Source organism: Amaranthus tricolor, chromosome 1 (assembly GCF_026212465.1).
Source record: "Amaranthus tricolor cultivar Red isolate AtriRed21 chromosome 1, ASM2621246v1, whole genome shotgun sequence".
Lineage (NCBI taxonomy): Eukaryota > Viridiplantae > Streptophyta > Magnoliopsida > Caryophyllales > Amaranthaceae > Amaranthus > Amaranthus tricolor.
Genome location: NC_080047.1, coordinates 8,236,327 through 8,252,178, shown reverse-complemented (window position 1 = coordinate 8,252,178; position 15,852 = coordinate 8,236,327). Strand labels below are relative to the sequence as shown.

Sequence of the window (15,852 nt, the reverse complement as noted above, 5' to 3'; positions counted from 1 at the left end):
AATTATAAAACAGATTATAATATATTTCAAAATATTAAAGGTTAAAATTTATAAAGTCTGATTATAAAAATCAAAGTGCAAAGAACAAAAATTCTCTATTAACATTCAATCATTTTATTGAAAACTCAAATATTTAATCTTAATAGCTAGTGAAACATTAGTTATGATTGATACGAAATTAATACAACGTTAAATATAAATTTGATATAGAAGGAATTTACATTACTTTTTTTATTACATAGAAAGCTCTAGAAAAAATATTATGTGAGAATTTTACCCATAAACCTTTCTTGAAATGTTTTACTTGTTTCTCAAACTGGGGTAATACTAAATTGTCATTTACATTAGTTAATTGTTTAACCATCTATAGATTTTCTAAAGATGTAGGGATGAAACAAATGTTGTTGACAATTTTCTACACCAAAAAGAAAAGATGTTAAAAGCCGTTGACTTTAAGGTTTTTGCTAGCCAAAATTCTTACCAACTACAACGTTGACTTTGTCCCACACTTCATTTGTTGGATGGTGAACTTTCAAGTTTGACATTATGCAAATAGATTCAAAAGCAACCATTTTGATCTGAATTGAACTGAAAAGTAGTGAAAGTATGAGTAATAGCACTATGGTAGCACGATAGAACAAAATCGAGCAGACGCCTTACGGAACAAAAGTCGGTAATATTGGATGTGTAAAAGCTCGCGATCAAACAGACAATTATGAATCGTGATGATGGTGGTTCATAAATCGTGATGACTCCGAAATCAAATAGACAAAATCATGAACAAGAAACCTGTAAATTACAAAGGCAAAGGGCACTTTTCATGTCAATGCATATTATTTCAATACTGCAAGAGTTATAAGGCGGTAATTGGTAAACAACACCAAATTGAAGGCGAAAAATTACAACACTACAACCGTGAAAGAATCACGTCAATCGGAATACAGTAAACTGCTATGTAAACATGGTTGAGTAAAAATGCCAAATAGTTCACGATATCATATCAACATACACAACAAACTAGAAGCGTCGATTGATATTCAAGATTGCTTCGACCCTGATGTATCTGCGGTGGTAAAACCTTCACACCGGAGGCTGTTTTCTCTCTTGTACAGAGCCTTGGCACCCTGAAACAAAGTAATGTTTTGGGGATTTGTTTATGAACCTAATGCTGGAAGTACTTGAACTCAAACGACTAAACGAGGTATAACTCACTATATCAACCAACTTGGAGGAACTAGATTATGAATCTAAATGAGATAAGTCAACCACACATACCAATCTCAAGCTTTTGAAGTTCTGTACAGTACAAAAAGCTCAACAAAATGTCCAATAAACTTGGTAAATTTTCGAGAAATGGAGTTCGGAAATTTTCTGGGATTCTAAGGAAACAAAACAAGCGATGCATAATTATTTGTTCTTTTTTCGGATTTACAGATTTTTTTTTTCAGATGAGATGGTGAGCAAGCTACAATCTGAACATGCTCAACAGGCCAATATGCTGAACATGAGAGATTCAAATACATGTAACGTGCTCAGAATCAGTTGATGAAAACCAAAATTCTATCAAGTAGGTGAGGATTTTATCATAAAAATAACAAATGCTCAAACTTAACAACTTGAGTATGATAGCTCATTGAAGTGATCTTGACAGTCGTGTTTATGCTAATGCTTTAGTAGCAACACTCAGCCTTCCATGGATGATTAGCACATCGCATAATATAAAAATTATGGAGAACTACCACTTCTTTATATGGTAAAGCAAAAACATAAACCAAACCATTAATCAGAAGATGAAACAGGATTTACTATATGGGTATCACAATAAACTTACTTGAAATATGGTTCCAAGTTTCTTCAATGCCTTGGCACGTGACTTGAGAACATCCTTGGAAACAGTATTATCCTTGAGAACCTATGAGTACAATCACAAAATAAGTTCCACTAGGTATATCTGTAAGGTTTTCACCCAATTAGTGTCTACCACCAAAACTATACTCCATATAGTGGCGAAACTTGGGTGACAAATTAAGGGAGCAAAGGTTTGAACTTGTTACCTCTTAGTTGCAAAAAAAAAAATCTTTACCACTAAGACAACCATTATTATACAATATTCAAAAGTGTCATACACATATTACATTAGGAAGAAAGTTTCGGGGTGACTTCCTCCCTATAAAAGTTTTGACACTAACTCTAGATACTAAAACGTTCCTTGGCTATTTGGCAAAAGCTGGAGCAGTACAGGAGTCACGAGAGTAATCTATTTGTACTATTTCACTGAAAATGAAAACTTCTTATGACAGCCTAAAATAGGAATCACAACATTCTTTCCCGGTAAAAGTAGTAGATCTAGCAATGGTGTTCGTAATTTCAAATACATTTGAACAGGAGTGACTATGTTGAAAGGATCACTCAAATAGTTCAGCACCCAGGTTAGCTTAGGAAAAAATGTAGATGTATAGACTAAAAATTAAAATGGCTGGAATGTATGATGTAGCATTTGACGGGACACACACTTGACACCTCTTCTAATTTCACAAAAACTCATATGTGCACCAAAAAGATTACACGAGGCCTTTGCTATAAACGTCTCAAAATATTCTTTTGAGAAAACTTCACTTTTGTTACTTTTTGCTAATGCATATTAATTTTTCAACAAGATGCCAATGCGCTAAAAAATGCCTTGTGGATCTGGCAAATAGTAAGAACCATGGAAGTATATACTTACTGCTTGGCAAACACGTGATAAGGTTGTCTCTATATCAATGACATTGAGCTGCCATAGGGAATGAAGCATGGCATCTTTCTTCTCTTCCATGGCTTTCATCAAGGTTTCTTCTTTGTTTTCTCCTTGACTCAACCGCTTTATATCCTCTTGTATTTGAATTAATGACACAGCTCCTGTTTGCCAAAATGATCAAATCCAATATATCTAAATGTCAGATAATAAAAAGGAAAAAATAAATCCTCCAAATTTCAAATTCTAGAACCACATTTACCCGAAGCTGCCATTACTTGTGACTTTATCTGGTGTCCTTTGTCACGCACCCATTCAGCTAAAAAGGGTACTTTGAAGAATTTTTTGTCCTTTCCAAGTTCTTTGGCAGCTTGTCTTGTATAAATGTAACCGATTGTGTGCAGCATGGCCTCACCAAAAACTGTAAAAGGTGAAAAATTGATTGAGAATTACAAAACTGCATACAATTTAGCAATTAGATTGAGGCAAGTAGAGACAAGACGAAACTTCAGTGTATTTTACATAATATAGAGTAAGTTCAAACTTTAAACAAGCAGTGATGAGGATAATATTAGCTGCAAGTCTGCAACTCGTTTGCACAAGTCAGATACAACCCTGTTGAGAAAACAAGACTATAGAAGTAACAAGCAAGGCATCAATGTTTCAGGGAATGATACTATTAGACGGGTGAGTGAAATTTCATAGGTTTATATCCTCCGCATCTTTCTCAACTCATCAAAAATAAAATTTCCATTTAATATTCAGTTGTGGAGTATTTAACAAAGTCCTGCTCGTCTAATGTTTTTACATCTCTCATCCTGCAGACGCTACAGACTCCCGTAGAACAATAAATATCTATGGGAATGTAGTTCAGATAAGAGTATGTCATAATTATATCTTTTTTCACGGCCCTAGCTAGTGCCACCTAGCATGGCCATCTATGTTGATAATCAATTTTCCATTCCAACCCACATGGACAGGCAATGGAAATAAATAACTGGCCACCGACAACATCCAGTATATATCCTGCCAAAGCGGTCAAGATTATTTGAAGCCACTAGCAGAGTGCCTTTTTTCTTTCTAAAAGAAAATTAATGAAACAAAAGAGGAAAAAAAATTCTGAAAGCATTAGAAATACTAAAAGGCTAAATCATTAACAAAATGGAATGTGATGAATGGGGTGAGTCGAAGATAAAGTATAGTAACAAGAAAAGGGCAGTTTCGTCCAAAATATTAAACAAGCTTCAAGAACTGTATATTTTCTGTTATTTGCTTAGTGTGTTATTCTAGTAGTTTGTTAGCAGAGAATCTTTATGGTTATGCTAGGTAGTAGTATACAAGCAAGGGATGGGGGAAGGAATAGTATGTAGAGAATTGTAATAAGATAGCTCTCTTGTGGAATCTAGTGTACACTCGAAATACTCCACTATCATTTCTACGTAATAACTATCCTCCTATACATTCTGCTATACATTACTATACCTCTATTACAAGATCAGTATCCTGTGTAATGTCCATAACCAACCCCTCCCTCCACCCTTACTAACACCCTTAAAAAACCCATTCAACACTACAACTGACCCCAGTTCATTACATGGAAGCATGAGAGATGTAATGTTGGAGCCAAGGAGGAAACACGTAAATTACAGAACCCCAAAGCAATTATTTAAAAAAAAGAGGCAGAGATGCAGCTCAACAAGAAATATACACACGTGAGAAGCATGTATAAGGGGAGAGGGGTGGAGGAGAGCGAGACAAGTGCACATTTAACAATTCAACACGCAGATTAAAGAAGGGCATTTCATATGTACGGTCAGCTAGCTGAATTTTACCACACAAACTCATTAAAGACCTTTCTTCTATAACTAAATTAAGCATTATTCAGATTTTAAGCTGAAAGTTTTAGTTTTAGTCTGCCTCCACTAGTAACAATAAGCATTGAAGCATGTGCTGAATTAACTTTTAATATTTCTCACACAAAGTTCAACAGGCTCATTAAACAAACCAGTCATTGTCACAAATAGAAACATCTAACATTACCCCTATGCGGCTATGCCTTTGGCATGAAACTCAGTTAATTCAAAACTTATGCCATGGTAAAAAACGTCAATTAGTAACACTGCTAGAGCCAAAATTATAACAAGTATACCAGCTTTGGAGAGATTAGAAGCTTCTGATTTTGCCCAATCCACAAACTCATCGATACGACCATCAACATATGGTTGAAGACGATCTTTTAGGGTCCCTATGAGTTTTTCCTGCCTTTCCTGCTGCATCGTCTGTGAGGTAAAGTTGGCAAAGTGAGTTCTCTCAAAAAATTGAATGATTAACGATGAGCTGCAATATTACAACAATAGAATGCAATACCTTCATCTTTTCCTGTATTTTCTGCTTCACAAGTTCCGGAGGTAGCTGAGTGTCTTCTTCATACTCAAAAGCTGCTATAGATGCTAATGCAAGTTGGCCAATATAATCTTCAAAATAGTCACTTCCAAAAAGCATTCCAAATACTGCTGCTGGATCTACCATGGAATCCCTAACAAAGATAGTGAAAGAGCAGTGAGCAAATAGCAGTAGTATGAGTGCTGAGAGTTGAATAGATTACTCTATCTAAAACATATATTGAAGCATTTGCAGCCTCTTCTTTATCAACATCTTCCTTGCCATTGAAAACACTTACTGTGGCACACCTGTCCTTCCAAACTTGTCATATGCCTCTCGTTTTTCAGGATCACTTAATACTTGATAAGCCTCACCAAGTTCCTTGTTTCCACAAAAGAGCGTTAGTGAGAACATGCTCCAAACCCATCAAGATTAAAAAGAGAATTAAGACCTTGAAAATTTTTAATACTAGCTCAACACATGCTAGCATTGTTGCCCTTAGTACTTAATATAAAGAATCTTAATAACTTCTAATTGCGATTTGGAATTTTTAACATAAGTAGAAATTCACTTTGTCTATTTTGATAATTTCCTTTAAGACCAGTTACTCGTCAAGACCAAAAAAAAGATACATCAGCAACAGCAAGTATCCTACCTGAAACTTTTGCGCAGCTTGAGGATCTCCAGGATTTTTATCAGGATGAACAATCCTTGCCTGAGGGAAACAAAATAAGATTAATGCAAACATATATAGCTTTGGAAATTGATTCGGCCATGAGACTCATTTAGCTAAAGAATATCAAACTGAAGAATATCAATCTGAATTTTGAACAATTTTCCAGTTGATTAGTTTAGTCCGTCCTACTTTTGAAACTATAGACATTATTAAGTCTTAAACAAATAGGCATTAGTGCATTACCAAGAAATAATCAACTGACTTGCAGAAAAATTTAAAGACAAGCAAAAAAAATGGTTGCAACTTGCAAATCTTAATGACTAGCAGTCCAACAATCAGCAACATCATCATTAGAGCCCAGGAGGTAGCAAGTAGGAAAATGTACTAGTATGGAAAAACCTGACTATGGTATCAGTAATCTCCTATGTAAGTGCATTAAATTAAGCAATTAAAGTACCATTGTTACAACGAACATAAAGGGAAAACATTAAATACAATACAAAGATCATCTCTACGCTCTACATAATACAAAATATCCACAGCAAGGAATCCTTAAAAGACAATCGGTGCATTATACTTACACTTCTTGATAAATGCCACTCGAAGAAATAGGTCATCTTTACTGCCCAGATCCATTTAACAAGTCTAGATTTACTAACATGACATGCAAAGATAAATTATCAAGAGAAGGACCACAATAAGTGAGGTGATACTCATCTCATCAAGCACAAATTTACCAGCCCACTTAGTGCTTAAAAATTAGATATAATAATACTACATGATTCAATGAACTAAAACTCCCACTTTATATCCCAAAAATACAATCTATGCAACCTATACTCTAAAATTCACCTACGTACTTTTCCCAAATCCTCAATTTTTCCATATGGGTATGATTATGAACACTAAATACTTCACCTTAGACCAAAAGAAGTGGAAAATTTTCACAATATAGCAAAGAAAAACACTTGGACATATGTACCTATGCCTAGCATAAGTACCCAATCTCAAAAACAACAACACACAACAAGTTTCTAAAATTATATAATGATCATGATTCATGGCTCATCATCCCAGAGAAGACTCCCTCAAGTGGATAATCCTGACTTACTAGAATCAAATTAGACCTTAAAGTTGTTAGCCTAAAAATCAACCTCCAACTGCGTAACTAAATCCCATGCTTACCATCTTTCTTAGCTAAGTCGACCCATTCTAATCAAAACTACCTGTGCGGCTATGCCAACCTTCAAACACCCTCAACCCTCATTAAGATTTCACCAAACGAATATCCCTCGCTACCCATAACATGCATATGTATAATCAACAATCACAAAACACATACCATGTTAAGTTTAGGGAAACTTGACTTCGTTGATTGATTAATACCTATATGAACAATCTCTAGGCTTGGGCCTTCCTAGGCCATGACCTAGGTCATTTGATTATAAAACCTATTAATATTAAATTATATAGCATTTAAGGTATAATACAGTAGAGTGATTGTTCGACCCAACTTATATTATTATCATTATCATGAATTCGTTGCCAACTATTTATAAGTTTGCAATAACTTGCAAGAGCAATTCAGATCTCCAACAGTATAGCAGTTAAGCCTAAGTAATATTCTTAAATTCAATAACAATTATGCATATTCAAAGTAACTACTCAAGAAGGAAATTTAAGGATCTTGCCTTGACATAGTAAGCCTTCTTAATATCCGTTGGCGAAGCATCAACACTTACTCCTAGTAAATCATAGTACCCCGTTTCTTTCACCATTTTCTACCAATTTTCCTACAACAAAAAATAAGAATCCTGAGTGTGTCTTTACATTCAATTTCAAACCAACAATCTCAGCTAATAACACAACATATCATATTACAAATTAATAATTACAAAACGATCATAAATCAATCAAATTCAAAGAATAATAGAAAATTAGCCTCGAACAATCATTCAAATCGAGTAGCAATTAAATTTCTTTCTTTAATCAGAAAGATATAATGGCGAAAAAACGAAAACCTTACCAAAAATCTGAAAAGGAAAAGAGGAAAGATTGTAAAAATTGGTTCCAATGATTGGAATTTCGAGATTCAATGAAGATGACTAAAATAAAGATTGTGATTAATGGTGTGGAAATTAAGGAAGAATGGATCGAATTGATGCTATCTGCTGCTAGCTCCTCCTGAACGTGGGATAGATCTCATACTCTCATTTTTCTCATTTTCAATTTATTTTTAAATTCTTTTGTCTGGACTAAATCGAAGGTTCCGTTGACCGTGAGTTCTCCTGAAAGAAATAAAAATTTAGGGAAATTTGATGCGAGTCGACCCATGAGTTTTTGTTTTTCTACATGGTGGACTATTTTTTTTTACATAAATTCTTACTTGACACCGTTTCTACAAGGGACGTGTTTCAAATAGGTCGGCCTATTATTACTTAGAAAAAAATCTATAAAAAAATGCGTGCTGCATAATCCTATTTAGAGTTGGTGTAATAAACTATTGAAGTTGGTATTATAGCCTTATAGTTGGTATCTCCAAATAGGTTATAATACTAATTTTAATTGTTTATAACACCAACTCCAAATACCAACTTTAATAGGTTATAACACCAACTTCAATTAGTTATAACACCAACTCCAAACAGGCTCAATCGTGCGCGTCAGTTTTTAGATTTTTTCTTCTTTTTTTAAAATTATTGGGCCTGAGCCTGGAGAGCCGTCTCTTATAAAGACTCTCTCTTAGGAGAGGTGCCGTTTTTTTAATACTGTGTTGACAGTTGATCTTAATTTTAAATTTTTTACTTACAAAAAAATTAGGCATTATTATACGTCGCCATATTTTTATTATATCGCCACTCCTTATATATGAAATTCTAATATTGCCTTTAATGAAATTTTATGATTTTATCTCTTTAACTCCTCTCTAAAAAAACTCTCTAAACTAAACATTCAATATCGAAACACTATGACAAATTAAAATAATCACCAAAATGATTGGGTAAACATCGATAACAATCGTTAATTTCAAAAATTGCTTGTATTGAAATTTGATACATGTTTACTCTTTTGGCTATAACTTTGATATGAAAATTACATAATTGCAATGTTAGCGACATTAGAACCTAGACTTCAAGATCTTTCCAATGATATATATTATATGCCCAATTCGGATAATCGAGCAAGAAATGACAATCGTTTAAAGTTTGTTTGTGCTGAAATTTGATATATGTTCAATTTTTTGGGCATAAGTTTTTATACAAAAATCGTATTAATCCAAGGTTTGCGACATTAGTAACTAGACTTCAAGAGTTTTCCAATGACATAATATATGCTCGATTCCAACAACTGATCGAGAAATGACGACCATTTAAAGTTTACAGTGAATTTTAGCATCTAGTCATGAACGACCAGACCGACATACCCCGTAAAACGCGCGATCGGACCGCGGTATAGTCGTGTAAAACGCATGACTTCACCACGGAAACGTATGGATATAAAAGTGAGTGTTTATGACAAAGAAGACTAAGGCCATTAATTTATACTCTCTTGACTCGCATAAGAAACTGTTACAAGTATAAAAGTGAGTGTTTTTGAAGGGTTGGAAAAATGTATACTTTATTGAAAGTTGTAAAAAATATATGGATATGCGTTAATCAACGAGATATGAGTTAAAACTGATCATAGCCATGATCAAAGAAAAATATATGATTATATAAATAATGCAAACAAATAAAAGTTGGTACTACTAAATGCACAAATGCAAAGTGTAAAGAATGTTGTCTTATGCACAAATGCCATCTCTATAAAATTGCACATATTTTTATTTCAAGTATATCTCATTTACTATGCACATTCTTTTAGCTTTGGTCTTCACTCGTATTTCTTAATCTCTTCAACATACTTTTTCTTTCTTTTTTAAGTATTCCACTTGTTATTTCATTTATTTGTGTATTATCTTATTTTGTTACTATAAATTACTCCAACTCGGTCTTTGAAATCACCATACTTATATCATATGTTTGTTTTTTTGTTTTGTATGTAACACATCAATTTAAGGAAATATCTTCACCATTTACCGTAGTTCCCATCTTTCTTTTCATATAATCAACAAATCAAATGTTCTCCATAAATTTATTATGTGTCAACTCTCGTATTGCAAATTCAAAAGAACAAAGAGAATAGAAATATAACTTCCACTAGAACATACAGTTTCATCCTACTCATTTCTATTTCCCCATGATTTTTCAACTCTTTTGATTTTAGTATTTCACACTTACTTTACTCCCTTTATTTAAATTAATCTTTATTTAAAAAAATTTAATCTCATCCATAATATTTTTCTCTCTTAATTTCATTCAACTATTTATTTTATTCACTTTTTTTTATCTTATACACAAACCGCAAAATAATAAAACAACTTTTAAAGAATGATGTTTTTAATTTCAAAGGAATAGAGGGATTAATCCTTTTGTGTTCCTAATTTTTCCAAGATGCTAACTTAGTTTGTCTCACTAAATTTATCCAATTACTAATTTTTAAGCATAACCCTACATATAATTTTCCACTAAAATCAGAGTCTAATTTTTTCAATTTCTTAGATTAAAACTTATAATTACTCCACTAAAGAATATAATCCAATTTACAATACCTTATTGCTACATACTTATTTTCCTATTTTTGTAGTCTTTATGTCAAGACTCAAGAGCAATCCCTCGAGGATAGAAGAGTAGAGTACTCCCTATGCCCTTTGAGATTGCTACTATTAGTAACACATTGTACCTTATAAAATATCACTATCAATAGCAACTCAAAGGGACATGGTAGTGCTTTTATATAATATGTCATAAAGTAACTTATAAATTGTTTAATTTACCCCTATTATATTCATACTAGGTATTTAGTCGTACTATGCACGTGATTATAGAACTATTTTATATAAAAAAAGTGATATTAATTTAGACATTGTTGTTAAATTGATACAAATGTTATTTTAAACAATTATATCCATAAAATTTGAACATAACCAAAAAATATCAACTAACTATAATACAATATCTTCAATTTGTGTTAAGTTTATCAAATAACCTAATATTAGTATAATTAATCAAAAATATTTACTAACCCTTTGAAAGAAGTAATATTTAAAACATAAGTTACTCATATGCTTACTAAACTTGATCTTCATCAAAACAACATATATTTGATTATTATGATATCCATAACTATACAACATGTCAACATGAAAACAAATTAAACATCATCTTCATCAATATCTTCTTTCTCTTTGCTTCCATTTCATCTCCACTCAACTCTTTAAATTTGAACTCAATTTATAAACCTTATTTTATCCCATATCTACATCCATAAAATTTATGAGATACAATTGCATATTCACATAGCAACAAAACAAAAACCCAATAAGGCAAGCTATGTATGTGGCACTAACAAAGAATCTTAAAAGTTTGTCTTTTCATCTTCAGTATAATTAAATTTAGAAGACAAAGAGTTTTATTATCTAGCATATGATACATAGAAAGATGAATAAAATTGATGAAGACCAAGAGTTTTTGATATAATTAAATTTAATTGATATTTAAGAGTTTCAATGCAAAAAAAACATATGAAAATGAAATTGTATAGATTTGAGCGGCAAATTGTGTTGTATGAATATCACATGGCATAAAATTTCCTGGATTATAATATGTATATGATTTCATATCTCATTATCTTTTACACTGTTGTCACTATGTAAGGATAATAATGGTAATTTTGTTATCCATTAATCATTTCCTTAATACTTATGATAAATCAAAATGGTGCAGGTATTATAGAACTTAGTTAATAATAATAATTGTGTTACCAGTGTGTAGAATCTATGAAATTGGGTATAGGCAACTATTGGCACTTAAGATTGTAATGGTTAACCACAACAAGTTAATCCTTTACTGCAGTTAGTTAGTTAGTTAATGTGTGTCATTAGCTTTCTTGATTAGCCTCCTTATATATATGTATCTGTTTCTCTTCATGATCAATATATGAGAGTTTTTGTTTCCTTCTTCTTTATGTGTGTATCTCTTACATTCCAAATATTAATATGGTATCAGAGCAGGATTAAGACCTAACATTGCTCAATTTTTTTAAATTTTTCTCCAAGTTGTTCGCTAGAAATGTTCTCACAGATGGCGTTATTACTCCTTGTCCGCCATTAAAAAAAGGTTGTTGATTGCGGAAACACGTAAAAGAATAAAGTCTGTGAGCATTTGGCGGCCTATTGAAAATTAATAAGAATGGAAGACAGGTTAGAGGCTTAAGGTTCAATTGTACAGGACCAATATGATGCCAATGAACCTGGTATTCTGCCATTATAATTGACCACTGGTTTTCTTGTTTTCTTGAAAAAGTCAAGAAGATGTATTAAGGTTTAATTATTTTTCTTATGAGTTTGATTGAATCTTTTTTAGTTCTTTGTTACTGCAATTAAGTAGAAGATTTTACCTACTAATTGCTGTAATTTTCAATCCAAATTGATTCATTTTGATTTTTAGGGTTTTTACCCATTTTTCATTCATGCACACAAGGTGCTTGATGAATTGTTTGTGTGACTACAGATTCACACTTTGTTGATGTTTGTGTGACTACAGATTAACACTTTGTTGATATTTGTGTGGCTACAGATTCACACATTTTGAAGAAGCAATTAAAATTGCTATTAATTGATTTTCAAGTTTTGAGGGTATAACCCATTTGATTGAGAAATTGAAGTGATTTCTCTTTGTTGAAGTGTAGTCATTGTACTACACATGGGCTTTCATGAATCTTGATTGCGTTTTGCAATTTATTGTCGGTGCCCAAATTGGAATAATTGATTGTTGGTGTTTTTTAGTTTTGGTTTTGTTACCTTCAAACATGAGAAATCTTAGCTGCTACTTTGCAGACCCACCACATATGCGCCAGGTCTGTAGACCACAGAATTGTGGCCAAGATAAGCCTGTTTGGTTTGCTATTTTCAAGAAATGGCTTCCACAATCCTTAAGAAAGTTGTCCAAGAATTCAGGAGGTGAATATTATTCCCTATCATCTTTGAGGAGAGTTTTTGTTTCCTTCTTTGTGTGTGTATATCTCTCACATTCTAAATATTAACAACATCCCAAAAAAAAGGGAGTTAAGAGGAAAGGTAACACGCTTATAAACCAAAAGGAAGTTCACTACTAAAAACCAATTGATAGAATAAGATATTTTTCAGTCCTATTGAGAATAATACTAATAACGATATTTTTTCTCTCACAATATATTACTATCACAACATCACTAACACCTCAAAGACTCAAAAGTAAAAATAGAGTATCCCTCAAGTTTACAAAGTGTGATTGTAAAATAAGTCACATGCTAATAATAAGAACTAGGAGTACTTCTAAAATAAAGTGATGTGTTCCCTAGTAATGATAACCCATGTTCAAAAATGGGCTTCAAAACAGGAGTTGGTCTCGTCAAAGGATAATGGGGTTGTCGACCAAATTTCATGAGTTGTCAAAAGGCATTAACTACTAGTAATGGAGAAATTGATTAGAGATAACATAGCAACAAAAGTGGCAAATAAAGTGGGGTTAAAAAGCAGGCAAAAAAAATCTTTGTATGCACGTAAAGTAGTCTTATTGTCTACTCGTACTTCATCATTGTGTACTCTATCAACATTGTAACTTTTTTTATCCTTTAAAATTATTCTTCTCATTTATTTTTACACTAATTATTTTCTTCGTTTCTTTTTGTTTATAAAATTTACTTTTTTATATATTTTAAAGCAAATTTTGAATCTCGATATCTCATATTACGCATAATAAAAAGTTGTAAAAATTATAAATTAAAATTCTTTGCATCAAGACGAATATAACAAGGTGCCACATGAATATATTTTGTATTGAATATATACTTCAAAAATCAAATTTAAATTTCTCTCTCATAATGTGAAAAAATTAAAATGGACAAACAAAAAGAAACAGTAGGAGTATTATTTCTGTCCATTTTATTCATTTTGCATTATTTTTATTTTATATAATGTTCATCATTTTCTTTTATATTCTATCCGTTGAATTCTTACGTGTGATTTTTGGTCTTTCATTTGTTATTCCTATAAAAAATATTTCTATTTATCTCATAAATTTTGGACGAAAATAATCTTGTTCGTCCTTGTTTTAATGTTTAAATAATGTTTATGGTCTTTACATATTTTTCATTAACTTTATTATAACATTTTATATTTCTTATGGTCTGCAAATGCTTCTCATTAACTTTATAAAAATGTTTTTTATTTTCCATATTTTTTCTACTAACTTTTTTTAACATTTTTTTTATTTTGGTAGTCTTCACTTTTTCTCCATCAAATTTATTAACCCCTTCTATATTCATTTGTTTTCCCATTCATTTTTTACGCAGATCCAATGCAAATTTAAAAGTCAAAGAATTTTAATTGTAAGTTTTAAAAGTTCTAAAAAGTTGATATTTAGAAAATATATGTTCAGACAAATCCATCAAGATCCCACATAAATATGTTTAATCATATAAATTGATGAGAAATCATAGTCACTGTTTGACACTAAAGTTCATAATTCTATTTGTAAAGAATATATAAAAACGAAGGGGATATTCAATAAAATAATACATTTACTATTTAAAAGATTTTATTTTTCTTAATTTTCGTTAATAGTCCTTGTGAAACTTTATTAAGAAATAAAGGGAGTAGATTTTTACTCTTCTTTAATTTCATCTATATAATTTATTCTTTCTCTTTATTTATTATTAATATCTATTTTTTATTTTTTTTTAAATAACTCCATACTTCTAGAAGTAGAAAATCAATAATCATAAAGAGGAAAAGTATATCTGGTGTGCTATTTTAAGCTTGTATTGGCGTGACAATGACAAGTGACTGGTGAAACATATTTTGTAGATTTGCAGTTACCGGGCCTGTCACATCACACTATCACATATTCCTAGGAAAACTACTTTTATGGGGAGTTGCAGTTGCCACTATAACATTTTGGTGTCCGTTAATTGTTGGATTCAAGTTGTTGGTTAAATACTCACTCTACTTTCATACTCCTCTGTTAGCCGATACTTACTACTTCCACCCGTTTTTTTTTACTTGCAATATAATTGATTTCAGTAATATTTATCAAGTAAATTGAATTTATAAATTAAAACATAATTATATAATATCTTATTTGAATTGACACGATTCAAAGTTTATTAATTTAGAGTTTTTAAAATTTTTGATATGTATAATTAGAGATATTAACTATTAATTCGTACATTGTTGAGTGTAAAAACGCAAATGGTGCAAGTAAATAAGAACGAAGGAAGCATATTTTTTTTACCTAATTTAATATATATTTTGATGTTAAATATTTTTACTTTTATTGAAAGAATAATTATAAAAATTAAATATTAAAATACTAGATTTTATGATGAAAAAAAAAGATCTCATGAGATTATATTATTTGTTTTGCATGAATTGGAATTATCAAAACAACATTGAAGATGAAAAGTGCTACTATTGAAATGTAGCGAGTACTATGAAACGAAAGAAATATGTTATTCTCAAATGCTCTTTCCGTTTCATTTCAAATGTCTTATTTGTTTTGAGTTATTATTATCAATCATTCTTGATTTGTATTTATTCTTATTCACGTATCAAAACATAATCAAGTAAAATATTATTTGATTTGTCTCAACATAATGTTTATTAATATCTACTTTTAAAAATTTTTAATTATACACAATTATCGATATTATGTATTAAACTAGTGCATTGTCAAACATGCAAGAAGCAAATGACATTTGAAATGAAACACAGGGAGAAGAAAATATAAATTGTAGCGTCAAATTTTGACTATAATTTCTTATTGATCTATATTGAAAAACATATCATATGGAATTTTAATCGGTTTGTCTCAATATATACTTTTTAAATATCAATTTTTAAAAATTTTTAAAACTCATAATTACAATTATTTTACTTTTAAATTTGTACGAATATGAAAAAATAAAAAAATAAAACAGT

The 15,852-nt window shown here is 31.1% G+C and overlaps 1 protein-coding gene across 1 annotated transcript; it reads right to left on the bottom strand.

Annotated features, from left to right (window-relative positions):
* Positions 1–815: 815 nt before the first annotated feature.
* LOC130821751 (chaperone protein dnaJ 10-like) lies at positions 816–8,086 on the bottom strand. The gene is made up of 10 exons (XM_057687535.1): positions 7,819–8,086; positions 7,484–7,585; positions 5,772–5,831; positions 5,415–5,497; positions 5,102–5,270; positions 4,884–5,013; positions 2,997–3,155; positions 2,726–2,898; positions 1,832–1,912; positions 816–1,124 (listed from the first exon to the last, which is right to left on the bottom strand). The coding sequence occupies exons 2-10, from the start codon at positions 7,568–7,570 to the stop codon at positions 1,038–1,040; spliced, it is 1,029 nt and encodes a 342-aa protein (XP_057543518.1). The 5' UTR covers positions 7,571–7,585; positions 7,819–8,086; the 3' UTR covers positions 816–1,037.
* Positions 8,087–15,852: the final 7,766 nt, after the last annotated feature.